At 31.4% G+C, this 26,985-nt stretch overlaps 1 protein-coding gene across 1 annotated transcript in view; it reads right to left on the reverse strand.

Annotated features, from left to right (window-relative positions):
* ths (thisbe) overlaps nucleotides 1-26,985 on the reverse strand; it is a 689,099-nt gene that overhangs the window by 328,147 nt on the left and 333,967 nt on the right. Inside the window, exon 5 of the mRNA XM_072536347.1 lies at nucleotides 13,941-14,099. Within this exon, the coding sequence (XP_072392448.1) occupies nucleotides 13,941-14,099 (159 nt within the window). The remainder of the gene's footprint in view (nucleotides 1-13,940; nucleotides 14,100-26,985) is intronic.

Here is a 26,985-nt window from a genome sequence, read left to right on the forward strand (position 1 = left end):
TCTAATTTCATTCACTGTCATATACCTGTCCTCATACTGTAAAAAATTTCAATAAATTAACACACATTTCTAAAATATATCTCTTGAATAAATATAAATAACTTTAATAATTTAAATAATATAAAACATCACTTTCATTTAACAAACAAACACATAACCGAAGATCACCCGTCTTCAGCAATTACCGGATAGTTTGAACTATGTATCACGAATCATTATCTAAAAATTCTTGTACCGGAATGTAAGTAGTATTTTGTTTGTTTTTAATTTATTACAATTTAATAAATTATCTCTTATACCAATTTTTGGGTTTTCACTTTGTCTGCTAAATCAATTTTAAGCATATTAATAAACACAGATATGTAATATTGGCATAATTACTATAACCTTTTTTATTTTTATCTTTATAAGACAGCACCCTAATATGGGCTTTTTATAATTTCAGCGTTTAATTTACTTTGTACCGTTTGGCCTGAAGATGCTTTGCAAAGTGTAGAAAGCGAAACCGGTCGTTTTGGTAGTTAAATTAAATTGATTGTGAGTAAGTCTAATTTTATTTCTTTTTACGTATTTGAAATGGAATCACACAAGCAACACATTCATGATTTGCACTTTTTGCCTTTAAAACGTATCTTGATCTTTGCTTATAGGACATTTGGTACAAAAGATATCGAATATTTACCGTCGAGCTGATTTTATTTAACATTGATTTTGCGCACGTAACTGACATGCAATATCTACGGTCGCTTCAAGCGTTATTCCAAAAAAATGGTAATAAACATTTTTGTTTAAAATAATCTTGGCTACATTTTTTATTTGAAACATTTGTTTCTACGGTGTACAGATTCTTGGTAAATCCTAATCCTTTTTTGGGGTCCTAAAATTAATATTCTCTGCAAAATTCAGCTTGTTCTTATGATTTTTAGGAGTCAACCCTCTGACGACTGGACTAAAATAAATTAAAATGAGTTTAGTTTTGAATTTCTAAGATTTCTGTGTATGTTTATATCACAAGGTACACCTGTTTTTGAGTTATAAATTGTGTAACCAACACGAATTATGACATTTTTTTGTAGATTTCAATATTCATCGCCAAAGTATACACTTATTTAGCTGTTAATATTAAAAAACTTCGTGGAAATGGTTTGATTCGTATCGTATCGCTTTTTCCAGCACAAACTTGAACAATAAAAAAATATTTCTGTTTATATCTGATTGTTCAAAACAATATTTTATAAAGTAAGGTAAAATAACTAATATTACGACAAAAAAAATGTTAAACCATACCAAACAGCATACGAATGACATTTTCTAAGTGAGTATTTCATAACATTGTGAAAGTTTGTAGTAAAACACGTCGCATAACCTCATAAAATTATTCATGCACTAAACGTAGAGCTAGTAACTCGAATGGAATTCTAAACTAGGTCCCCGTTCGCATTTCCAAGTCCAACATTATTCCGCCATTACAAAAAGCATTAATAAAATGACATACCCCTACAACGAGGCAAAAAAGTACGCAGTTCCAATCTAAAATCCTTTTTTAATTCAGCCACTTCGACAAATGGCGAAACTAATCACTACAATGAGGAGAACACGACAAGATTTGCAATCACTTCTAATGCCCCGCTAAGTGGTAATAAACTTTACAACCTTCACCGACTACGGGAATTAGTATTCATCACAGGAAGATGTATACGGTGGACGTTCGACGAATGAACACGAAACGTTTGTGTATTTCAGAAAAGCCCTTTTGAGGGGTCTTTTGTTTTTAGTTATTGATAATTTGTAGAGCTTTGAGACATTCAATTTAATTTATAAATAATCTTTATACCTTTTGCTAAAATTTTTAAACGCAAAAATTAAAATTCATACAATCGTACAATGTTTAATAACAAAATATACATTGTTTATTGCTTTTAAAAATACTTTTCACGAAAATAATTAAATTTTGGATAATTTTAAACTATAAAATCTATATCTATAATCTATATTGGAATCATAAGGGAATAGCCCACATGAAGAATGGACATATGGTGAGTGAAAACGTAACCATTTCGAGAGGGGTTAGACAGGGCTGTATTCTTTCGCCACTGCTTTTCAACCTGTAATAGTTGAGCTGCTTTCAAATCTAAGATTTACAGATAATGCTAAATAGAGTAAATACAATTGGCAACCAATTTGGACTGAAGATCAATAGAAAGAAAACTAAATTCATGGTGATCAGTAAAAAGAACATTCAACATATCAACCTGAATATTGAAGCCGAACGTATTGAAAGAGTACACCGATTTAAATATCTGGGATATACAGTAAATGATAAGTAGGACCCAGACGTAGAGATTAAGATCCGAATTGAAATAGCAAGATCCAAATTCATCAAAATGAGAAAGCTCTTAAGCAACCGCCACCTAAGCGTTAACCTTCGATGGCGCGCCACGAAATGCTACGTACTCTCTACGCTATTTTGCGGAGTTGAAGGGTGGACCTTAACAGCAGCAACTATAAAGAAGTTAGCGGCTCTAGATATGTGGCTGTATCGACGCATACTGAGAATAAATTTATATTTAAATGGGAATAAGCCACAATTAATATAAATTAATTTAAAATGCCACAAGAAAATAGCTTCAGAACAATATACTGAGAATACCTTGGACAGACAGAGTGTCCAACACAGATGTATTAAGACGAATGGGTAAAGAGGTGGAATTGTTAACAACTGTTAAAAGGAGAAAAGGAGAAAACGTTAATGATAAGTACAGTCTACTACAGCTTATCGTGTAAGGCAATATTTAAGGTAGAAGAGGTTTGGGCAGAAAGAAGAAATCCTGGCTGAGAAACTTGAGAGAATGGTTTCAAATACCAGAAGCTGCGAACATAATACATGCGGCACAATACAGAGAAACCTGTCGCCAACCTTTGGTAGAAGACGGCACATAAAGAAGAAGAACAGTTGCGATAGTTCGCATTGTCAAGGTGAATAATGATCTCTTTTCTATATTCCTCTGAATTCATGTAGCAATTAGCGCCTAGCGTATCAATAACTCTTTTCAACTAAAACTTTTAATTATTATCATTATTAGCCGTTTTGAGTCTACTGCTGAACATATGTCTCCCTTCAATAATTCCATTGCATCCGATCATGAGCACCTTGAATCCAGATATGCTGGATGCAATCGATGTCGTACGACTACCTTGTTGGAAGACGTCATCAATTACAATACTACTTTAAATAGTGAGCTAAAAATATGCTTGTTATTATGCTAAGTATATATTTTTTATACTGTTATACAATTTTGCAGCTGCCATTCTTAATCAAACAATAATGGGAATGGCAATATCTCATGTCGATAGCGTTACAAAGGAATACGTTGTTAAAATAGAACGAAGAGCTGAATAATGAAATAAAGATCCAGAAACAACGATAAGTTGGACTTATAATGCAAGAGACCACATTCTGCAATTTATAATATATACAAGGAACCGTTTAAAGAAAACATAAAGCTAGAGGAAGACGAATCTCATTTAAATATCAGAACCTGTTTTATTATGTATCCAGTTTTTTAGAGCAAGAGTAAGCAGGATAATAAGAAACGTCAAATACATGATGTATTTGTATTTTCTTTATATTCTTACCTTTCAATTGCTATGTTTCGCATTAAACTTCGATAAGTTGTTTATTTTGAACTCGGACAGACGGCTTCTTTCAGACAATAAATCAAAATTTGTCCCATAATAAATCTAGTTTTATCCATAGTATCCTATGATATCTCACATGTAACTCTACTTTTATTAATAACAAAGATGCTGTGTATTGCCTTTTTAGTAGTTGCCTTGTTTGTTTTTTTCTATCTTAATATATTTTCCCTTTTTATTTGCAACGCCACATGTTAGGATTCGATGAGTTGTTTATTTTGTACTCAGCCAGAGACCTTCTATAAGTCAATAAATTAAAATTTGTCTTGTAGTAATTATATTTTTATCCATGGTGGCATCTGATATCTCGCATGTAACTATGTTCTCATTATTAACGAATATGCCATATAATGCCCTTCTAGTAGTCGCATTGTTTGTTTTTTTTTATCTTAATATAATCGTTATCCCTTTCCCTCTCATTTAACGAATCACATGCTCCACTCTAACCAATAACAACGGAAATATAATGTAATGCCTTTTTGGCAACGCCACAATATTTGTTTTTTTCCGTTATTGTACTTGTTACTTGCTCCTCTTTCCAACGAGACCTCCTATGTCACGATATGTTGAGCCGTTCTAGGGCTGTGCGATTAATTTGCGTAGCGTTGACGGTCGGAAAAATCTGTTACGTATTCAATGCTTGTTTCCTATTTAAAAAGTGCACAACCTCGTTATATAAGTTTTCACTACAAAATCATTGGGAGTAAGTCTGTCATTTAGATGATTTCTTCTTGTATAAGCCATCATCTATCTATATAATTTATATTTCGGTTTTAACTTGTCAATGTGTAATACTTTTTTGTACCTTAAAAGTTTTTGGTTTTTATTGTAACTCTTCCATTCTTCTTGCTAGTACTGCTATGTGGTTTTTGAAATTTAGCAATAATTTACGATCCTACATTATTTTACATACCAGCGATTAGTTGCTGGAATTTTATTTTTATTTAAGTGTTATATACCATTTTTTATTTTATTTCTGATAGGCGGGACCCTCTAGATTCAGCTCTGAATTTATTTTTATAAATTCGTTTTTATTATCTTTGACCATCTCTCCGTTCTCTAAGATTTCTTTTTTATTTAAGATCAATTTTCCACTTTAATTGTAAAAATACAGGTTTTCTCTTTCAAAAGTTTTTCATTATCGTTTAGCTTTTTCTCGCTTAACATTCGTTTCGTTTTTATTAATTTTTTACAGTATTTATCATAGGGTTCGTTTGACTTTGTGGCTAATATTTTCAATCGTACCTAATCGATTTTGTTTATCTAATTACCTACCTTTTACTCTTATCATAAAACTATGGATTTAACTATTTATTTGCATATTTATTATTTGTTGTAAATTTAATTGTTAATTAATTTATTGTCTAGTGTTGTTTAACTTGACTTGACTTGAGTTGAAAAGGATTTCAACGAGAACTTCAGTCATCTTCACACATCACATCTGATATAAAATCTGTGCCAAAACGAACCTCATCTACTAAGATCATATTGGCCTAAGACACCAGGACAAAGACAAGCAAAAAGGCTCATAAAAGTGTCGCCTACTGCAACAAACCGCTTTCTCGAAATGAGTAAAAAAGATATCAAAATGGTCACTGGCCTTCTCACTGGTCACTGCCCTCTGAGATATCATCTCAAGAAGATGGACAAATCAGATAGTGAGAACTGTCGTTTCTATCACAATGAAAAAGAAACGGCAGAACATATACTATGCAACTGCGTAGCACTGTTCTGCAAAAGACTAAAATTCCTAGGAGAGGTCAGTCTGGCGTCCTCTGACATAGGAAACAAATCACCTAGGAAGCTAATCAACTTCATCAGAAGTATTGGCATTCTAGAGTTTAACTAGATTAAGGTATGCACAAAAGATCTCTATAGGTCGAAGTGCGGTGAGGCCGCATGGCCTTAACGACCTAACATAATCTAATCTAATCTAAAGGAACCTCATGGTCCTCCAACACAATTTGGTGTTCAATGGTCATATGTACCTATATATTTTCAACCTTCCTTTTTAATACAGATTTATAAAAATTTGACTTTTCTATTCTGTCCTGCTTTAACGAGTAACTTTTTTATCCAGTTGATTTTTCATACGAAGTCGGATTTCCATATATAAAAAGCCACAATACTTTTTGTTTTTCTTTCCGCAATAGTCGAGCCTTATCTATTAAAAGTTGTTTTTTTTTAAATTTCTTTTGTGTCTCTAATAATAAACTTTGCCTTTTTTATATTTTTTTTAAATTGTGTACTTAAGCTCTAATTAAAACATGTTACTTTTTCTCCTGGCTTTACGTTTCGTTATATTTTACATCAGCGATAGAATAGAAATATTATATCAAATTATATTGTTTTCTTGTTAACATACTGTGACATTTTTGTGTCTTTTTAATGTTTGTATAAATTTAGAAAAAACTCTTAATGTGGTTTTTACTTTATTTTTATTGTAATTTTTAAATGTATGTTCTAACAACTAAACCTATGCATTTGATATTATTAGACATCTTTATATGAAAATCATGAATGTGTTGCTTGTGTGAGTCCATTTCAAAAGGTAAAAGAAATAATAAGTTAGACTTACTCACAATCAATTTAATTTAACTAATCGGACGACCGGTTTCGCTTTCTATAATATGCAAAGCATCTTCAGGTCACGATACAAAGTTAAAATGCTGAAAATAATAATCCCATATTAGGGTGTTGTCTAATAAAGATAAAAACAAAGATAAAAACATAGGTAGGTGATATAAATTATATAAATTACAGCAATTATGCCAATATTACATGTCTGTGGTTTTATAAATGAATAAAATGTTTAAGCAGACAAGGTAAGACCCACAAATTGGTAACATAGTCTATTAAACTGTAATGAATTAATAAATAAACCAATAAATAAACATTACTTACATGCCGGTACTCTATTAATTGATAGTTGAAAGAACATGGTTCAAACTATCTTAGATTGTTGACTGGAGAACTCAGGTCAACTATTGTAATTATTTAACAGTAAACGGGGAAGTTCTTGAGGAGACAGATTGTATGATCTTCAATGGATGTGCAGATTGTGTGGGTGTGCAATTGTATAATCTTGTAGTTATCAAAATTTCTTTAAGAAATGTAGTTCTTTTGGAAATCCTTTCCTTTTAAATTAAATGTCTGTTTCGTCCCCCGTTTTTTAAGTGTTTTCTGTGTGTTTCTGTGTGTGTAAAAGTGTCTTAATTTAATTTTAACATAAAAATTTTTGGACTTTACAATAATTTGCCAGATATTGCAACAACTTTAACAACTTTATCAAAGAAATTTTGATAACTACAAGATTATACAATTGCACACCCACACAATCTGCACATCCATTGAAGATCATACAATCTGTCTCATCAAGAACTTCCCCGTTTACTGTTAAATAATTACAATAGTTGACCTGAGTTCTCCAATCAACAATCCAAGATAGTTTGAACCATGTTCTTTCAACCATCAATTAATAGAGTACCGGCATGTAAGTAATGTTTATTTATTGGTTTATTTATTAATTCATTACAGTTTAATAGACTATGTTACCAATTTGTGGGTCTTACCTTGTCTGCTTAAACATTTTATTCATTTATAAAATCACAGACATGTAATATTGGCATAATTGCTGTAATTTATATAATTTAAATCACCTACCTATGTTTTTATCTTTGTTTTTATCTTTATTAGACAACACCCTAATATGGGATTATTATTTTCAGCATTTTAACTTTGTATCGTGACCTGAAGATGCTTTGCATATTATAGAAAGCGAAACCGGTCGTCCGATTAGTTAAATTAAATTGATTGTGAGTAAGTCTAACTTATTATTTCTTTTATCTTTATATGACTTTACAATCATTAGAACTGAAGAAATGCAGAAATACTGCAGGAAACGTTTTCTATTAAAAAATTTAAATAGTTTTTTCATTTTTTATTTCTCCTTGACCGATATCCTCATTCCCTATATATATATATATATATATATATATATATATATATATATATATATATATATATATATATATATATATATATATATATGTTTAAAATAAATAATATGTTATCAGTTATAATAGGCACATCCAAAAATTATGAGTTCTTGACCTTAACATGTTAACCGCTCCGTATCATTTAAAGAGAAATTTTGCTAAGCGAACTAACCACATATTTGCATACATATTAAATCTCTACCTCAGCAGCCTCACTCTGTATCAGTGCCAAAGGTTTACCATCCTTTGACCGCCCTTTCAGTGCGAATTGAACTAATGATCTCATAAAGCGCGCCTCGCTCTCCGACTGGGCTATTGTGAACTTGATTTGCAGCTTCCGTTCATTTTAATAACGTCTACAACTCATGTCTTGAGGGGACACTGCCATTGACAAGGTAAGATATAATGCTCGGACCATTATAGTGCTGAAGAGGAAAAGATTACCGTTTCTACTCCAAAAAAATTACTTTATGTGCGAAGAAATGATATAAAATGTTAAAAGATGGTTTTTGACAACTTTATAAATCGTGAGACGTATCGATGTACCTGAGCAACGAAATGACATACATCAATATCTCAGCTTTTTAGTAAAAATTATATACGTAAATCAAATGCAATTGAAGGCTTACCTGGTATATTAATAACTTTATTATTATCTGTTATAACTAACAGATAATAAAGAAAAATACAAAATAAAATTAATTTTTTTTTGAGAATATATGCATAAATAGAAATAGTTCGTGATGTGAGATGTACAATAAGCCAATTGGCTGTAGTAAAACCAGTGAAGAACAAATAGATTTAAGGAAGAAGGAAAAGCCGTATTAATTTGCAAATTTCTGATTGATAAGAGACCATAATATTGTAGAGTTTATTTGCAAATATATCTCTGAGTAGATGTGAAAAAACATGGGTGAGAGAATACCATCCTGATATACATGTCGTTCAATTGAGACTGCACATATTAATTGAATTTTTATTTGTATGCTATATATTTAACTTTAAATAATATAAGTGCTTGGTAGCAGTTAACCACATCACTACTTTAAACACACACCACTGTGTGTATCTTAATAAAACAGCAACCGCTAAATTATTTGAATATTAGCTCAACTTATAAAATTAAATTTCTTTAATTTCATTTTATCGACGTCGGAGCAGAAGATTGGTATCAAGGTGCATATTTTGGGTTGAAGGCATCATTGGACCATACTTTTTTGGAAAATGAGACTGGTCAAGCAGTGACTGTTACTGGTGCTTGATATTGCTGCATAATAAATTCTTTTTGCATAAATTGGATGACATGGATGTGGACAATGTATGTTTTCAACAGTATGGTACCACATTCCATAGACGTGAAAGAATTTAATTACTGCGTGCGAATTGGTATCCTAAATCGATTGATTCAACACCATTGCATTTCTTTTTATAAAATTATTTAAAATCAAAGGTCTATCGCTGAAGGTTGAAGGGGGAAATTCAACGCTGCATCAATTAAATTTAGCCACATTTATGCAAAATGGTTACGGAAAATTTTAACAAAAGCGTCCATATGTATCAGTAAAGCTATGGAGGCCATTTGTCAGATGTGCTATTCTATCAATAACTTATGTCAACTTAAAACGTTTAATTGTAACTGCTAAAGAATCATCCTGTATAAAATAATCATTAACGTGTATAAACAAAATATAAAAAGTAGTGATTTTGCTCGTCGCATGCGAGTATGCGTGGCATGTAAACCAGGTAAATATAAAGTATAACCTGATACCCTTCCGACTCTTCTATTCATGTTTTTACTATATCCGTACGACCGTCAATCCAATATAAACTAAGGAATCTTCGAAGAGTGGTGGGTTTTTCGGTCAAAGTGGAGAAAAAAAAGACAAAGAAGGTGGCTACTTCATCTATTTATTGAAGACGTTTCGCTTCTTAATCAAGAAGCATTATCAGTTCATCTAAAAAGAACAATATGAAAAACCAAACATCCATGGAAAAGTTATGGATGGAAAACTAAACTAGAAACTTACTAAAGCAAATTCACTTTATAGTGTGTCTATTATTCTCCATAGCGTCATGTGATATCTCGTATATCGATGTACGTTCATTATTACCGAAGATTCTGTGTAATACCCAATTGGTGGTTTCCTTGTTTGTTTTTTCTATCTTAATATATCCGTTATATCCTGACCTTTTATTTGCTATGTCGCATGTTAGAATTCGGTCATTTGCTTATTTTGGACAAATCCAGAGGCCTTCTTTCCAGAAGTTAATAAATAAAAATTTGTCATATAGTTAACCTATTTTTATCCATAGTATCCTATGGTATCTCGTATTTCCCTATATGTTCATTAATAATGAAGATACCGTGTAGTGCACTTTTGGTAGTCGCCTTGTTTGTTTTTTTCATTTTTATATATTTGGTATTTTCTTCTCTTTAACTTAACACATTACACGCTCCAATCAGACACATAACAACGGAGATATGATATAATGACCTTTTGGCAATGCCGTCATGTCTGTTTTTTTATATCTCAACATATTCGCTACCCCGTCTTCTTTTCAATGATGTAACACACGTCACGATCTGACGAACTATTCTACACCCACCACAAAACACTAAAAAAATATTTGAATCATCAATACGACTTTTTATCACAAAATAGTGTCAGCCATTCTTTCCCTATAGTTTTTGGTAAATAAACATGTTAGGTTAGGTAAGTAATAGAAATAAGTATTAAGTGCATGTGAACATATAATTGGGATAGAAAATACCAAAGAAAGTCTAGTTATCGAAAAAAAAATGAAATACTAAAAAAAGTGCCTTAATTAGCAAATTAATTTAATACCTATATAAAAAAGAGACAACGAACCACAATATCGTTATGAACTATGTGAGAGTGACACACGGTTTAAATCATTTAAAGACAATACATATTTCATAATTTTTCTAAAGCCTTAACTTTTTTATAAACAATCTTCTTCTTCTTCTTCACTGGCTTTATAACTCGGGCTGAGTCTTCTCCGCATCCACTATCGCCCTCCATCCTCTACGATCTTGCGCTACTATTTCCCATTGTTGTTCCCCAATTCCAGATAAATCGGCTTCAACATCATCCTTCCATCTTTTTCTGGGTCGATCTACTGATCTTCTACCATCTGGTCTTTAACACTCTGTCATCCTCTGATCGTACCACGTAATCTGCCCATCTTATTCGGTTTGCCTTGATATGTCTAACTATGTTTTCAGTTCCATACAGAGTCACCAATTCAGAATTGCGGCGTCTTCTCCAATCCCCTGTGAATTCATCTATTTGAGGGCCAAATATTATTTTGAGAACCTTCTTTATAAACAATGGTATTTTTTTATTAAATAAATATATTTATTTAATAATTACTTATTTCTTTATAAATTTATAAACCGGTGACGTATGACGTATAACGTTACAAGTCAGTGATCAAAATTGTTAGCAATAAATTAACCGTATCATTTCAAGAACAAAATATGATTGAAATGTCGTTGGTAGTTCAGATTTGTTTCCTAAGCATGGATATATTATATTGTTTGATGAAATTTATAATTTTTTAATGCTGCATATTTTGGGGTAATAAATGAACTTTCATCAACTCATCAGAAAAACCTTATGAAGCTGATATCAGGCAAAACTCACATATATTTGCCTTTTTTATTGCCAGTGATGTTAATAGATTTTTGGTGACTTTAGACATTAGCTTTTAGACTTCTAGAAGAATCTGATAGAGAACCTATGAGTAGAGAATTAAAATATTGTTTAGTGAGTCCAAAATATACCCCGAAATCGGCCATTCATGATCGATTGCCACGAGCAGTAAAAGACGACGAAGAAATATTGTCAATACACATTTTGTATTAACGAAGTACATATAGCGAAAATGCTAGATCTTTGATAGACTTAATGTAGACTGTAATTTTTTAAGGTATATAAGGTTGAATGTTCGAATAACCGAATTTTAATCAAATAAAAGACAGATATCAAGGACAGTTTTTTATTAAATCTTACCCAAGTACTTTCGCTCCTAGAGCATCTTCAGGGGCATTTTGTCAAAATTGGGCTCTCTAACAATACATGGAGTATATCATAAACATTAAAAGGTACATTGACACAACACGATACAAGGACAAACAATTTAAAAAATTATTAAAAATCGACGAAGCTACATATTGGGTGGCCTCAGGAGAGACAATCAATATCTCCGTCAGTGATAAACCAAGCACGTCATCACTGTTAAATGTAATGTGCCAAATAGCAGAAACTTCAATATTTGCATTTACCAGAGATATGTTCATGATTTCTTATAAGTCTTATAAGTCTTTATAATTATTCTTTTCAGTCAACATATTGATGATCTTATTTGTCCAGAGGACAACAGCAAGTTACATAATATAATCCTAGACTACAACAAAACTAAAGCTGACGTAGATAGTGCTGATTAAATGATCAGAGAATATTTATGTTGTCAGAGAATAGCTCGTTAGCCATAACTTAATATAAATGTACAGGAAGTTCGGAAATACTTGAGAACCTGAAGAACAAAAAAGCAACAGGTAAAGACGGGATACCAAACGAATTACTGAAATGTTGTGGAGCAGCAATGACAGAACAATTAACGACATTAATAAAATTATAAAACACAATAAAATACCGGAATAATGAAGAACAAGAAAACTAATTCCACTATTCAAAAAAGGAGATAAAAAACAGGAAGAAAACTACAGAGGTATAAACTTGTTAAAACTTACAACTAAAATTTTACAAGTGCTAATAAATCAGAGGAAAAGTTACAGAAGTCAGAATAGATGGACAACTCACAGAACCTATAGAAAGAGGCAAGGGAATAAGATATGGAGATTCAGTAAGCCCCATGTTCTTCAATTTAATCATGGATGAAATCCATACCCATAATAAGGGTAGTCTGTAAAGATTGGTCCACAGATTTATTATAAGAGCAAAAAAATTAATATGACAATATCATCTCAGAAATCTAAAACAATAGTAGTCAGCAAAGAACCAACCAAATGTAAAATAGAAATTGATGGTATTTGTATTGTACAAGTAATGGAAACAAAATACCTGGTGATTACACTGTTTAGCTATGGAGATCTCAACAAAGAAGTGAGAGATTAAGTATAAAAAGGAAATAACACTATATGGAGAACCAGACACATTAACACTGAGATGATTGCAAGAATTTATAAAGCCAGTGTAAGACCAATAATGACATTTACCTCAGAAACCAGACCCCACATGGACACAACGCAAAGGCTACTGGAAACAGCAGAGATGAGAGTATTGAGATGAATTACGGGAAATACGCCGAGATGTCGCAAGAGAAATAAAAGCATTAGAGCAAATCGTAACGTATAGTATATTAATGAATGGAAACAAAATGGAAAAAAAGAATGGAATAACCACAAAAGTAGAATGGAGAGACAACCTAGCATAGAGGTATTAATATGCCAATGAACAAGTAGAATTGCTTTTAAAGAGGAAAAAAAAAGAATAAGAAGAATATTAACATATGTATTTTATTTTTACGTTTAGTACATATGTGTTTATGTTGATTTAACCAGCATGGGATATAAAAGTTTACACATGCTTTAGATGACAGATTACATGATTTTTTAATCAAAAAAAGCAAAAAATTATAAAATTAGATTAAGTTAAATTAGATTACATTTTGTATCTCATATGTGGGAATAGCTAAACATTGAAAAGAAAGAAAGTTACAGTTAAATAGTTAAATATTTTTAATATGGTTCCAATTATAATAATAATTTACGAAATGACTTATTAAAAAATACACTTTATTCATTGACTTTCGTTTGGTATTTTTCGATTAAATCAAAAAAGGGAAATTTTCATGTCCAGCAAGTCGGTACTGTTTTAGGGTATCACAGTTATTAGGACATATACATCAACTATTTGTAAAATAGTAAAACATAGTGAACAATAGTGACATAAATTGCAAAAAACATGACAGCATTATATACAAACACTTACAACGAGACTGGCACGTAACTCTACTGTCCTATGCTAAAATCCAGTCACTGACTTCTATATTTAGTCAGACAAAACTAAACAAAACATACATCTTAAAGCAAGATTATTTAAAATATAATAATATAATTATTTTCGACAAATACATAAAAAAATTCAGTAACACTAAATGATAAAATTTGATAATAAACAATAACAATTGTTAACTTACCTCCTTGACTTAAAAATTGTGGTTCTTGATTTACCGGTTTTGTTTCTCCCTGTTGCATAGCGAACTCGGTGATTCGTCTCAAAGAAGCTGCGTGTAATGAGGGACCTCGAGGTGGTACTTCCGGTGGAGCGGGTTCCGGTGGAGACTCTTCATTGACTTCTGAAAATATTAAGGTGTTTTGTTAATTTTACTTAATTTTATACAGTTCTGTTGAATTTTAGTTAATTTTTATAATTTTTTATAATTTTTAATATTTCTTTACTTTTTTATTATTTTTCATTTAGTAAAGTTTTTTTAATATTGTTTTATTTTATTTAATTCTATTTACCGAAGGCAGCCTTCCACAAGTTTAACCACATTTTCAAATCGGTCACGTACCAATTTGTCTTAAAAGAAAAACCTTAATCAGTATGTTTTGCCAGTGTTGACTTATGGAGCGGAAACGTTAACTATGCCAAGAAGAACAGTGAAAAAGATTCGTGTGACTCAAAGGGAGATGGAGCATGGTATATTGGGCGTTTCAATACGGACAAGGTCACGTGGCTCGAATGACAGATAACAGATGGACAAAGGAAATACCGGAATAGAGACCAAGAGATGATGCCTACTGAATGAAAGGTCTTATTTATTTTTATATAAGGTTGAATGCTCGAATAAATGAACTTTGATAAAATGAAAGGCAGATATCGAGCACACTTTTCTTAATTTAATCTTGCCCAAGTACTTTCGCTATCTAAAACATCATCAGGGGCATTTCGTCAATTTTAAGCTATCCAATAAGTGCAGAATGTAATAAACATAACATTAAACATAAAACTGTACAAACACTACACTAAACAAGGACAAACAGTTTAAAATTATTCAAAAATTGGTCGAAGCTACATTGGATAGCTCAAAATTGATGAAATGCCCCTAATGATGCTTTAGAGAGCGAAAGTACTTGGGCAAGAATAAATTAAGAAAAGTGTGCTCGATATCTGCCTTTCATTTCATCAAAGTTTATTTATTTCTACTTAATTAAGTTTTATTTTATTTATTTAATTTTATTTAAAGCGTAAGAAAAATAAGATTTATTAACATTTGAAAATCTAGTTATTTCAAAGTAAAAAAGTAATAAAAGAAACGATAATTAAGATTTCATTTCACGTATGGTGCCTCTGTATATTCGCTTAGGTATACATATTTCATCCTACCAGGATTCATCAGAGCGACTTGTACAGAATCAAGAAATCTTCGCATTTTTACTTTGGTGATTTAAATAAGTAATGTATATTAATATAAAAATATTGTTCAATTTTTCTTTTCTATTTATAATTTTTTTATTTATTTACATATGTGATATATTTGATTTATAATTAATTCAGTAATTTTTTGTAATCTGGCAACAATGTCAACTTAGATCTCTGACGTAGATAATAACGTGCATTAGGATTTATACTGTGCCAAATGTATACATTAACGCACTAGACCACTCACAGTGAAGTGAGTGTGCTTAGCCCGGTTAGCTATTGGACCGACTTGTATCTTAAAAAATATGAAAAATTAATTTTTTTCTATATTTGTTATATCTGATTTCATCGTTGTACATTTTATATTAAGACAAGAACAATCCTACACATGAGTGAGCTAGTCAAGCGGTTACAAAAGGCAGATTGCTTTTGTTACACAATTGGCGCCCAACAATCTTTAAACAAGTTAATACTGATATAAATATTTAGAGTATTTTAATAAAATTATTAAAGTTAAAGTTTATTTTCGGTTTTAACGGAAGCGATATGAAGGTGTACATAGTTTAGACGTATAGATCAGTCACAGTTCCGAGGTCGTCCTGATTCTAAATTTAAATATTTTTAGAGAAAAACTTTATGTGCATTTAATGTGAAACATCCAACATAAGCTTTTATTTTTAAATACTTCTGAGACATTTCCTTTGACAGAAACAACTACTGTTTTTATAAAAGCAAATAAAATTATAATTGGTAGCTATGTAAAATATCTGTTGCTATTATGTAAAACGATCCTCAGATTAAATATTTAGTTTATCTACTGAAAATAAATCAGTTTTTATTCTCTTGCTTTCTCGAGATTCTACTTAAATTATTTGTCTAAAATAAAATCCCATCTGATATGTAATCATTCCATTTCAAACAATTGAGACTGAAAACCGACAGCCAACTCTCAGCCTTGATTGACTCACTGTATTTTTCCATTTTGCAGATCTAAAGAGGATTTTCTTTTTAATCTCTTTTCAGAACAGCAAATAGGTAAAAAAGATTAAAAACAAAAAGAGAAAACGAGAAACTCAGTCATTTCCAGTTGAATTCCCCAATGCATTCTGGTTGATACCTCGACGTAATGACGTAATCTTGTTAGTTGATGCGAGATACTTGTCGTGGCGCCACCTATCCAGGTTTAAGCTAATTAGAAGTCGTCATTCATTACCATAACTTCAATGTCGCAGGGTTAATCCCATTAGTCAGCAGCCGGCTTCATTATTTCGTTGTTCACTACATCGCCTTCAGCCTGCCACTTTTTGAAATGGCTAATTTTTATTTTTTTATGTTTTAATTGTAGCACCCCAATAAAATAATAGGTTTAAAATTACTTCTTTTTAATCACAGACACTACAATTACATGTAAGCATACGGTGCGCTGAAGTAGATGTACCCCCTAATTAACTAATTAATACCATAATTTTGATTTTTATACTAGTCAAAGCAAGATTTTATATCGTTCATATACATATACATAATACTCTGCCACTAGATATTCATAATTTTAATTTTTCGAGTTGCACAATCTATTGTGCTTCTTAAACAAATTCAATGGATTTTTTTTTCCTTAAAAATTTTCGTAAGTGAAAGAGAGATTTAAAATGCTACAATTAGTACACCAGCAACTAACGAACTAACTTCTTCATCTTCTTTTTGAGCCGTCTCCTTTGGAAGGTTGGCAATCCAAATGGCAATTGTAGGTTTGTAAACTGCTGCACGAAAGATTTCTGTGGATGAGCGGTCAAACAATCTTCGCAGGTCTTGCAGCCGCGAGTTCTGGCGACTTCCAACTGATAAAGATAAGTAACACTATCATGCGTTCCAGGAAGCTAGAAAAGCACCTAAATAAATAAACTTAATATTAGATAATATCAGTCAACCGCCCAACGTAAACCAGGGGAAACCAGTACAACCCGAGTACAAACGAGGCAAATGTCATGCGTGTTCTAGATCCAAAGACAATAAATTTCAGTCAAAATGTACGTTGTGTAAGAATTTTGTATGTTCACAACACAGCAAAACAATACAAGTTGTAAGAAGTGTTACAATTATTTGGCATCATCATCATCATCAACAGATATTCCATCCATCGTTGGATGTAAGTCTCCCTTAGGTATGTCCATTTATTTATGTTTGTTGTTTTTGTTTGTTTGCTTGTCGCTTGATGTCATAAGTTTTCTGTCTTGAGGTCTGCCTTAGAAGTAGATTCAGACCTCAGGTTTGAGATCTGCCTCTTCTTCTCTTGTCTGCTTTTGGCCGCCATTTAATAATTCGCTTCGTTCAATGGTTATCTTCCATTTTTTCTGTGTCCTGCTTAGTTCCATTTTAACACGGCAACCTTTTCGATTAAATCTTTAACTTTTGTTCGTCTTCTTAATTCTTCATCGGACATCGATCGCTGACCTCAATGATGAGCAGTCTTCGTTTAATAGCTCTCTGAGTCACTTTGAGTTTGTGGACTATGTAAATATATAAAACATCTTCTTCTTCTTCTTCTTATTTTTCTTTTTATGTAGACATGACTCTGTCTGTTTTTCAATGTGCCTCCAGTAAGTTGTTGTTCCACCATTTTCGTGGTCTTATTACAGATCGTCTTGCTATTAGGGAACCGTTTATTGCCGTATTTACTATTTGTTGTTATTTGGCTTATATGATCGTTCATTTCTACTTTTATATTTCTTACCCAGTTCCTGACGTTTTTCACCTTGCATATACGTCGTATATCTGTACTTAAGTGTTTTTATTTCTGCTGTTTCTAACATCCTTTTTGTCTCCTATGTGCCCGGTCGTGTTTCTACCGCGTATGTCATTATTGATCTGATGACTGTTTTGTAAATTCTGGCTTGTGTAAATTCTGCCTTTCGTTTCATTCCCGAAATTTTTATTTCCCCATATTATTTCAATCAGGCAATCTGCGGCTCTGTTTGCTTTATTCACTTGATCTTCCATTTCGGTTTTCAGTTTCCGTAGCTAGATAATGTAATGCCTAGATATTTAATCTGCATCACTTGTTCTATTATCTGACCTTCCAACTCCAATTTACATCTTAGTAAATTTGCTGTTGTTACCAAGCATTTTGCCTTTTTTGGGGAAATTAATATGTTAAATTTTCTGGCGGTTATATCAAATTAAAACAATCAACAATAGAGAACTTAATTTCCATGTCTTATCCCATTGCCAGCTTCAATAAGGTCGGTTAGTTATCTTCTACTTTTACTTTTATCTTGTTGATTTGGTAGATATTTTCGATCATTCCTATTATTCCCAGAGGTGTCTCTCTTGCGAACAATAAGTGGATAATATCATTTAAATTAACTGGATCAAATGCCTTCTTAAGGTTCACAAAACATATATATATATATATATATATATATATATATATATATATATATATATATATATATATATATATGGTATGTTTTATTCTAATGATTTCTCTTGCACTTAGATCATTATAAACAAAGCGTCGGTGCATGATCTTCCCGACCTAAAACCTTGTTATTCTTCTGTTAGTGTTATAATTTCATTCAGTTTATTTGTTATCACTTTGTCTCTTAATTTTAGTGTTGTCTTTAATAAATTAATTCCTTTGTAACTTTCTGAGTCGGATTTGTCTCTCTTTTCGAAGAACAGTATTAGGATGCTTCATCTTTATTCTTGAGGAATTCTGTTTTGTTCTATTATTTTTTGGATTAGTTGTTTGATCAGATCTGGTCCTCCGTACTTTAGGTATTCGTTCGGTATTCTGTCCGCTCCTGATTTTCTATTTTTTAGTTTCCTTAATGCTTCCTTTACCTGCTCCTCCTCAATATTTATTGGGACAGGGCACTTCCTCTGGTGTTGGTGGTTTATTATCTTCACCTTTGACAAGTAGGGATCGAAAGTAGCCTACCCATGTTTCCTTCTGAATGTGTTTCGTTTTTATTAGTTTATTCATCTCTTTTGTTAATCCTCTGAACATATATATATATATATATATATATATATATATATATATATTTATATATTATATGTATATATATATATAATATAGAATTATTTAATTCTAACGTAAATACATATATTTTAAAAATGGACGATTTTTTTGAAAGGTTTGTTTCATTAAATTATTTAATCAACCCCAGCTGATCATAGATTCCTTCCCATGGCAATTGAGTGTAAAAATCTTTAATTAATGAAACCGGTGAACCAATAAAATCGTTTCATTAATCTAAGGTACAAATTTATAAAACTGTTAGGGTAAGCAGTCAGCCACACGTTATCAGGCGTTTTAAAAATCACAGAGAAGAGGAACGATTAAATGAAAATGTAATATTAAAAATTTTATCATCCGGTATTTTATTGTTTAAATAGCATTTTATTTGAATATTACTAAACTATTTAGTAAAACTATTTATTTTAATAGATTCTATTTAATAAATCGTCGTCGTGGATGTGAAGAGAGCTAACCCACATTTTCTTAAAAATGAGCTAACTGCAGCATCGCAATCAGAAAGAAAGATTTCATATTGTAGTGAAGAGATCTAAGTGAATATGTTGTTTCAAATGGTTTATATTCTAAACTGTGAAAAGACACTAAGTAAATTCACAATCCTTATTTTTGCAGTGAAGTGATCTATGCCACTTACCATCATCGGGTACTGAATATATTGTCAGTGGTGAACAGAGCTATCAGACGCTTGAGCTTAGTGTACAAATAACAACAGACAGATAAGTTATTATGACACAGTCGATTACTCACCTTATCGTTAGCTGGGGTTTGCTGTTAAAGCAAAATCTCACGGTACTCGATTGTAAAAAGTCTAGTATTAAATTTATAATTGATGGATTCGACCGTTACTTGATGGAAATTTGTTTAATGTAACAATAAAACACTGCAAAATGCACAAAAGATCTCTATAGGTCGAAGTGTGGTGAGACCGCATGGCCTTAACGACCTCACATAATCTAAAACACTGAAAACTTTGTTTTCAAAACTTCCCAAAAATTTATTACAAACACTTATTACTACAGCTGTTTCGGCAGAGTGCCTTTCTCAAGTGATCTAGATCTGGATCATCAGAAGTAGCTATATGCTTATGGAACATGCTTTCTGAGCTACCATCTGAAGTGAGTGAAGTAACATTTTATTCTGATACTGCAACAGGTCAAAATACAAATTCCATGTTATCTGCAATGTTTATAAAAGCTTTGTCTTCTTTTGATAATTTACAAATTATTAATCAAAAGTTCATGGAATCCGGATATTCCGAAATAGAATGCGACAGCGTTCATTCTGCGATTGAAAGTAGGGGACGAAAAATAAATATGTATGTGCCTGACGGGTGGTACACAGGGCCAAGAACAGCTAAAGTAAATCACCCTTTATACGTTGCTAAGGAAATAGATTACAGCTATTTTTTAGATTTTAAAACTACAGCGAAAAATTAATTATTAATAAAACGAAGACAGTCGATGGCTATGTTATAAAGTTGCTAAATATCAAATGGCTGCAATATAGAAAAGAACACCTTGATATAATCTTCCATAAAATACAACTTAGTCAGGTAGACTTCAAACAATTGTGCATTCGTAGAAACACTCGAGTTGACAACAATGTTTTCAATGAGGTTCCGAAACTGTATCCTTGTGCTTTAGGAATAGAGCCTAAGAAACTAAAAGATCTACAAGATCGTTGTAGGTCAGGTACTATCTCAGCCACCTATCATGATTACTACCTCCGACTTTTAAAACCAATAGAGAGAATCGCTGTAGACGGTTCGGAATCCGAGTATCGATAAAATAATTAGATTTCTGTATATTCAATATTAAATAATATTCAATGTTAAAGACTAAAAACTAAATTGAATTTCCCATACTTTTGTGTTATTTTTGTATCCAAAATTAAACATTTTAAGCATAATATCACCTTATTTTATTTAATTTCGTAGACTTAGATCTTTTCACACAACAAACAACAGTATGACTCGTGAAAAGTTATCTAGTGGTGAATGAAGCTAAGTGAACGAAACCCTTCTCTCCTCATATAAATCAATGTTTTACTAGTGTTTCGTTCAGTATAAAGTAGGTAACACTTTGTTTGATAAATCCTAAAAAAATTTTAGGAATAGTTCAATGAACACAAAAGTTATAAGCTAAAATGTATTTTTTTGTGGACATGGTAATTTAAAATGCTCATTATCTCGAAACTGACTTTTTTTGGTTAGCTCTCATCACATCCATCGCGACGAAATTTTAATGCTAATCTTACAAATGCAGAAATGCTTCACTTCTTTGTGACTTTTGCGTTGATACCCTAAAAGATACTACGAATTCATTATTTTTAAAAATTGATAAAATTAAGATAAAGGCTTATTAGTATTTTACTTAATTAGATATTAATCAAGTACCAATCTAACGCGGGAATTAAAAAATATTTTAACTAATTTTACTTTCTTTGGTGCACATCAAACTAAATTTCAATAAAATCAAAAGTGAATTTGCATTTTCTGATACAAAATCGATATATACGTTTTATAGAAACTGGCATGTATTAAAAATTAAAAATACATTTTTTGTTAAAACAGCGACGCTTTCTTTAACATGTGCTAATTTTATTCCGTTGCTGTGCATTATTTTACATGAACTGAAAATAATACTGTAAACAAGAATTTTAATATTAAAGAAATTTTAAATATTAAGATCGGAGGCTGCTGAGCACACGTTTTCTAGAACAGCAGAAGACAATCAATAAAAGTAAAAGGAGAGCAAGTAAAAATGTGCTTTTTAAAAATAACAGCTCCAAGAACAATTTTTTTCACCTATGAATAATTAGTGATTTTTACTGAATCTAAAATACCTAACTACTTTTTTTGTTTGGACTTTCGCGGCAGGTGTTCATAAATTTTTTAAAGTGTTATTTCAGAAACTGGAATTATTTATGCCTGATATTTTGTTTATATATGAGGCAAATATTATTAAAAGTTAGGGGGAGCCTATACATAAGCAGTGTAGATATTATTCATGATTCATTCTCTTTGAAGTAATTACTATTTAAATGGGAATAAGCCACAATTAAAGGTTAAAGTACGTTTATTGACGTTTCAATTTCCACTTCGAAAATCGTTCTCAAAATACAAACATTAGTAAATTAAACAAATTTTTGTTTTTTTTTAAAGAGAACACTATCATTCGGTTTGCTTTTATTTATGTCTGGGGTCCGATTCTCTAATTATATTTATGTGACAGTTTTTATCCTTGGTCATAACAATACCAATCTCCTTCATGGATATTCTGTAACCTTCTTAAACTATGATTTTGCCTTTTGGCACAGATTGGTGCCACCCTCGGATTTCCTCTATTATACAAATTTTATACATCATACATCCATAAATTCAACAAAACCATGTTACCTTGAACCTACCAAAAATTTTATCCAATACCATTCATCCACATTTGTTCTTAATTTTCTTCTTCTCTTCTTCTTCTTTTTACATAGACATGACTCTGTCTGTTTTTCAATGTGCCTCCAGTAAGTTGTCGTTCCATGGTTTTCGTGTTCTTCCTGCTGATCGTCTTCCTACTTGGAAACCGTCTCTTGCCGTTTTTACTACTCTATTTGTTATCATTTGGCTTATATGATCGTTCCATTCTATTCTTCTATTTCTTACCTAGTTCTTGATGTTTTCCACCTCGCATCGACGTCGTATATCTGTACTTCTAGCTCTGTCCCATAGTGTCTTACCATCAATTTTTCTAAGTGTTTTCATCTCTGCTGTTTCTAACATCCTTTTTGTCCTCTCTGTGTTAGGTCTTGTTTCTGCCCCGTATGTCATTATTGGTCTGATATCTCTTTTGTAAATTCTGCCTTTCATTTCTTTCCCGATATTTTTCTTTCTCAGATTGTTTCATTTAATCAGCCTGCGGCTCTGTTTGCTCTATTCACTTGATCTTCCACTTCAGTTCGAGCTTTCCGTAGCTAGATAATGTGTTGCCCATATATTTAAACTCCATCATTTATTCTATTGTCTGACCTCAAAGCTCCAATTTACGTCTTAGTAAATTTGCTTTTGTAACCATGCATTTCGTCTTTTTTGGGGAAATTAACATGTTAAATTTTGTAAAAAATTTTAATTTTAAAAAGTTTTTGTTAAAAATTAACATGTATTCAATTGGTGCAGCATACGTTGTAAATCATCTTCACTTTAAAGAGTAGTATTGCGTTTTCTGCATAGCAGATTATTTTAAATTATTTTTCTCCCATTTGGTATACTCTTTTAGTTCTTACCTTTTTTATTATTTCATCCATAATCAGGTTAAACAATAGAGGACTCAGTTAAGAGACTATAGTAATTTGCCTTTATCTTTAAGAAAATTAATGTTTATATCTGACAGTTTACAATTGTTCAAAGAGTGTTATATGCTATATACAGATGCAGTCAAAAGTATTAAAGGTGTGGGATGTGCATACTGTAATAACAATAATAAAAACAGTAAAATGTTTAAACTCAATTCCATCAAAACTATATACACAGCTGAATTAATAACGATAATGGAAGCACTAAAATGCTTATCTAAATCATTCAAAGTTTATATTTATAGTGGCAGCAAAATAGTGGCGGTTTTAAATATAATTAGTGACATAAATCCTAAATCAAAAGTAAATTACATTGGGTTATATATAAATAATAAGTAAAATTAAAGAACTTCAGCAACAATGCAAAACTGTTAAGTTGGCATGGATTAAAAGCCACTGTGGAATAACTGAAAATTAAATAGTAGATGAATAGGCAAAAAACGCGGTGAGACAAGGAGTATTAACTCATTATCTTTGTATGTCTAGAGTTATAGAATCAGCCATATTCAAAGAGCTTAAGAAAGAATGAAAAGAAAAGTATATTATTGAGAATATAAATACAGAAAATTACAGAGCAAGCAGAAACCATATTACGGATATATCTTGGTTTTCTAAAATGGTGTCTACAAAGGATATGACAAGAACTGTATGCAGAATGAGATTTAACCACTGTCTTACACCATCATATATGTTTAAAATGAATCTAGCTGATAGTCCACAATATACTTGTGGTCAGATAGGTAACCTACAATATAAAATTTTGGACTGTTCTCTTATATACGTTAAGGTTAATATTTTTTTTTAATTCGCTGTATTCTTTGACTAATATCCACCATCCTAGAAATTTAAACTATTTATTAACATTAGAAAACAATATGATTAGTTTCTAATGTTAATAAATTGTTTTCAATTTGTCAAATAAATTGTTGAACATTAAAAAAATGTTTTCTGATCTTAATGAGTTTTTATATAGATTATTGTATTAACATGTTTCAAATATTAAACTAAAATTGTAATTATAAATATAAAGTACGTACTATTTCTTTGTAATTTGTATATTAAAAAATATATATATATAAAAAGAATATAATGGAAAAAGAAAATTAAAAAAATAATAATAAATAAAAAAAATAAAATAAAAAATTATAAGAAATAACTAAAAAATAATAAAAAAAATAAATAAAGAGAAAAATTGTGGAACTTGGACAGTTCATAGTAAAGTAGCTATCGAATTAAGTAGATAGCTGCAGAAGAGTTTGCTGTGAAACTCTGAGGACCTCATGATCTATTTTATAAATAAATATCTAAAAAAGCACTTAATAGAAAAAAAAACTAGAAACAAATTACCAAAAAAAGACTATATAATATTAGAGATCAATACTGGTAATAGATTTAGGATAACATTGTATATGAAACAATGACTAATAAATATGTAAAAATTGTAAGATTGGCGGATGGATTTAGTTTTCTCTTTTCACTTAGAGCGAGTGGAGGGTGGTTGTGTGGTGTTAATCATAAGATACAACATAATTTGAGGGAAGTGGATGGTCAAATGATTATAGATATAAAAGTAGGTGATGAAAAAGTAAGCATTATTCCAGTGTATCTGAGGCCAGGAGAGTACTGGGCGGAGTGTTTTGAAAATGTTGAAAGGGTTTTAGTAGAAAATTTAGATCAGAATGTTGAAAATAGTTTAGTTGTAGGTGATTTTAATGCAAGGTTGGGGGAGAAAGGGATTCTAGGTGATGAGCTTGATGAAGATGGGGTATACAGAAGGACAAGCCTGAGTGAAAGGAGAGTTTCTAAAGATAAGTTGATTAATCATCATGGGAAAAAGGTAATTGGACTATTTGACGACTTTAATTTGGTTATTTTGAATGGTAAAACAAAAGGCGATATAGAGGGGGAGTACACATTGTTAGGGCCGTTAGGCAGTTCTGTCATATATTTTGCATGTGTATCAAGACCGATGTTAAATTTAGTAGATAATTGTTTTATAGGTTGTGAATATTATTTTGACCATATGCCTCTAATAGTGGAGCTGACCTTCGATGATGACGGTCAGCGATCAACGAGTAAAGTTTTGCCACTGCTTCCTATAATTGCTTGGACCCATTAATTACAAACTCATTGCGACATTCACTTTAACCAGACTTACTTCGTGGGTACAAAATAATAGAGTTCCAGACAGGACATAGAACTGGCTATTCAACTATAGACAACATTTTTAATCTTACAAGTATAGTAAACATCCAACATGCACGGGGAGTAAAAAATGTTTATACATTTTTTGTGAACTTTAGTGCTGCCTTTGATACAGTTGATCGGCGGGCGCTTTTTTACAAGTTGAGTCGCTTAGGATTATCTACTAAAGTGCTGAATTTGTTAAAAAGTATGTTCGCAAGTACAAAATCGGCAGTCTGGTCAAGGGAAGGTCTATCTGAATGGTTTGACTGTAATATAGGAGAGAGACAGGGATATCTTTTAAGTCCATTACTGTTTGCGCTTTTTGTGAATGACCTACATGAAACATTGGGAGGCGGTTTGGAGATACATGGTTTAATTATAAGACTTTTATTATATGTAGATGATTTGGTTTTAATGACAATTAATCCGAAGGTGCTACAGCGGATAATTAATGAACTGGAAAAACACTGCAGGATGTGGGATCTAAAAATCAATTTAGATAAATCCAAAATTCTTGTATTTAGAAGAGGAGTTGGTGTGATCAGGGAATCTTGGAAGTTTATTGATCGAGTATTAGAGGTAGTGAATAACTATAATTATTTGGGAATGATATTAACACCCAAGTTGTCGTTTAAAACTCATCTGAAAAAGCGCCAGAGTTTGGCAAAAGTAGCGATTTACACGGCTTGGAGTAGGTTAGTGTCTAAGGCTGATATACCCTTTTTGGCTAAAGTAACAGTGTATGAGTCGGTGATAAGATCAATTTTGACTTATGGGTCTCAGGTATGGGGTCTTCTTGAGTACGATGAGGTGGAAATAATCAGAAGATTTTATATAAAAAAAATGTTCTCTTGTCCAAGGTATTGTCCTAACTTTATGTTAGATTTGGAGACAGGTATTGCTAGAGTCAGCCTATATACAATGAATTTACATTAAAACTATGTTAAAAAAATACTAGGATATTCGAGTGATAGGTTGCCAAAATTTCTTTTAAAAGAAATGATAAGAGCAAGGTGTGGCTGGTGGAAAGATTGGATGAGCATGAGAGAAAAATTTGGAATTGAGGTAAGGTGTGAATGGGAATGGAGAGAAAGCTGACCTAGTATGATTGAGAATATGATAGAAAAAAAGAAGGAGGAGATACAGCGTCAGGCTGAGAATAGGGCACTCGAATCAAATTTTTGTGGACACTACAAAGAACTGCGAGAAGAAGGAGTAAACATGCATTATCTACTAGAAATGGAAAATT

The sequence above is a fragment of the Diabrotica undecimpunctata genome, chromosome 6, assembly GCF_040954645.1.
Source record: "Diabrotica undecimpunctata isolate CICGRU chromosome 6, icDiaUnde3, whole genome shotgun sequence".
Lineage (NCBI taxonomy): Eukaryota > Metazoa > Arthropoda > Insecta > Coleoptera > Chrysomelidae > Diabrotica > Diabrotica undecimpunctata.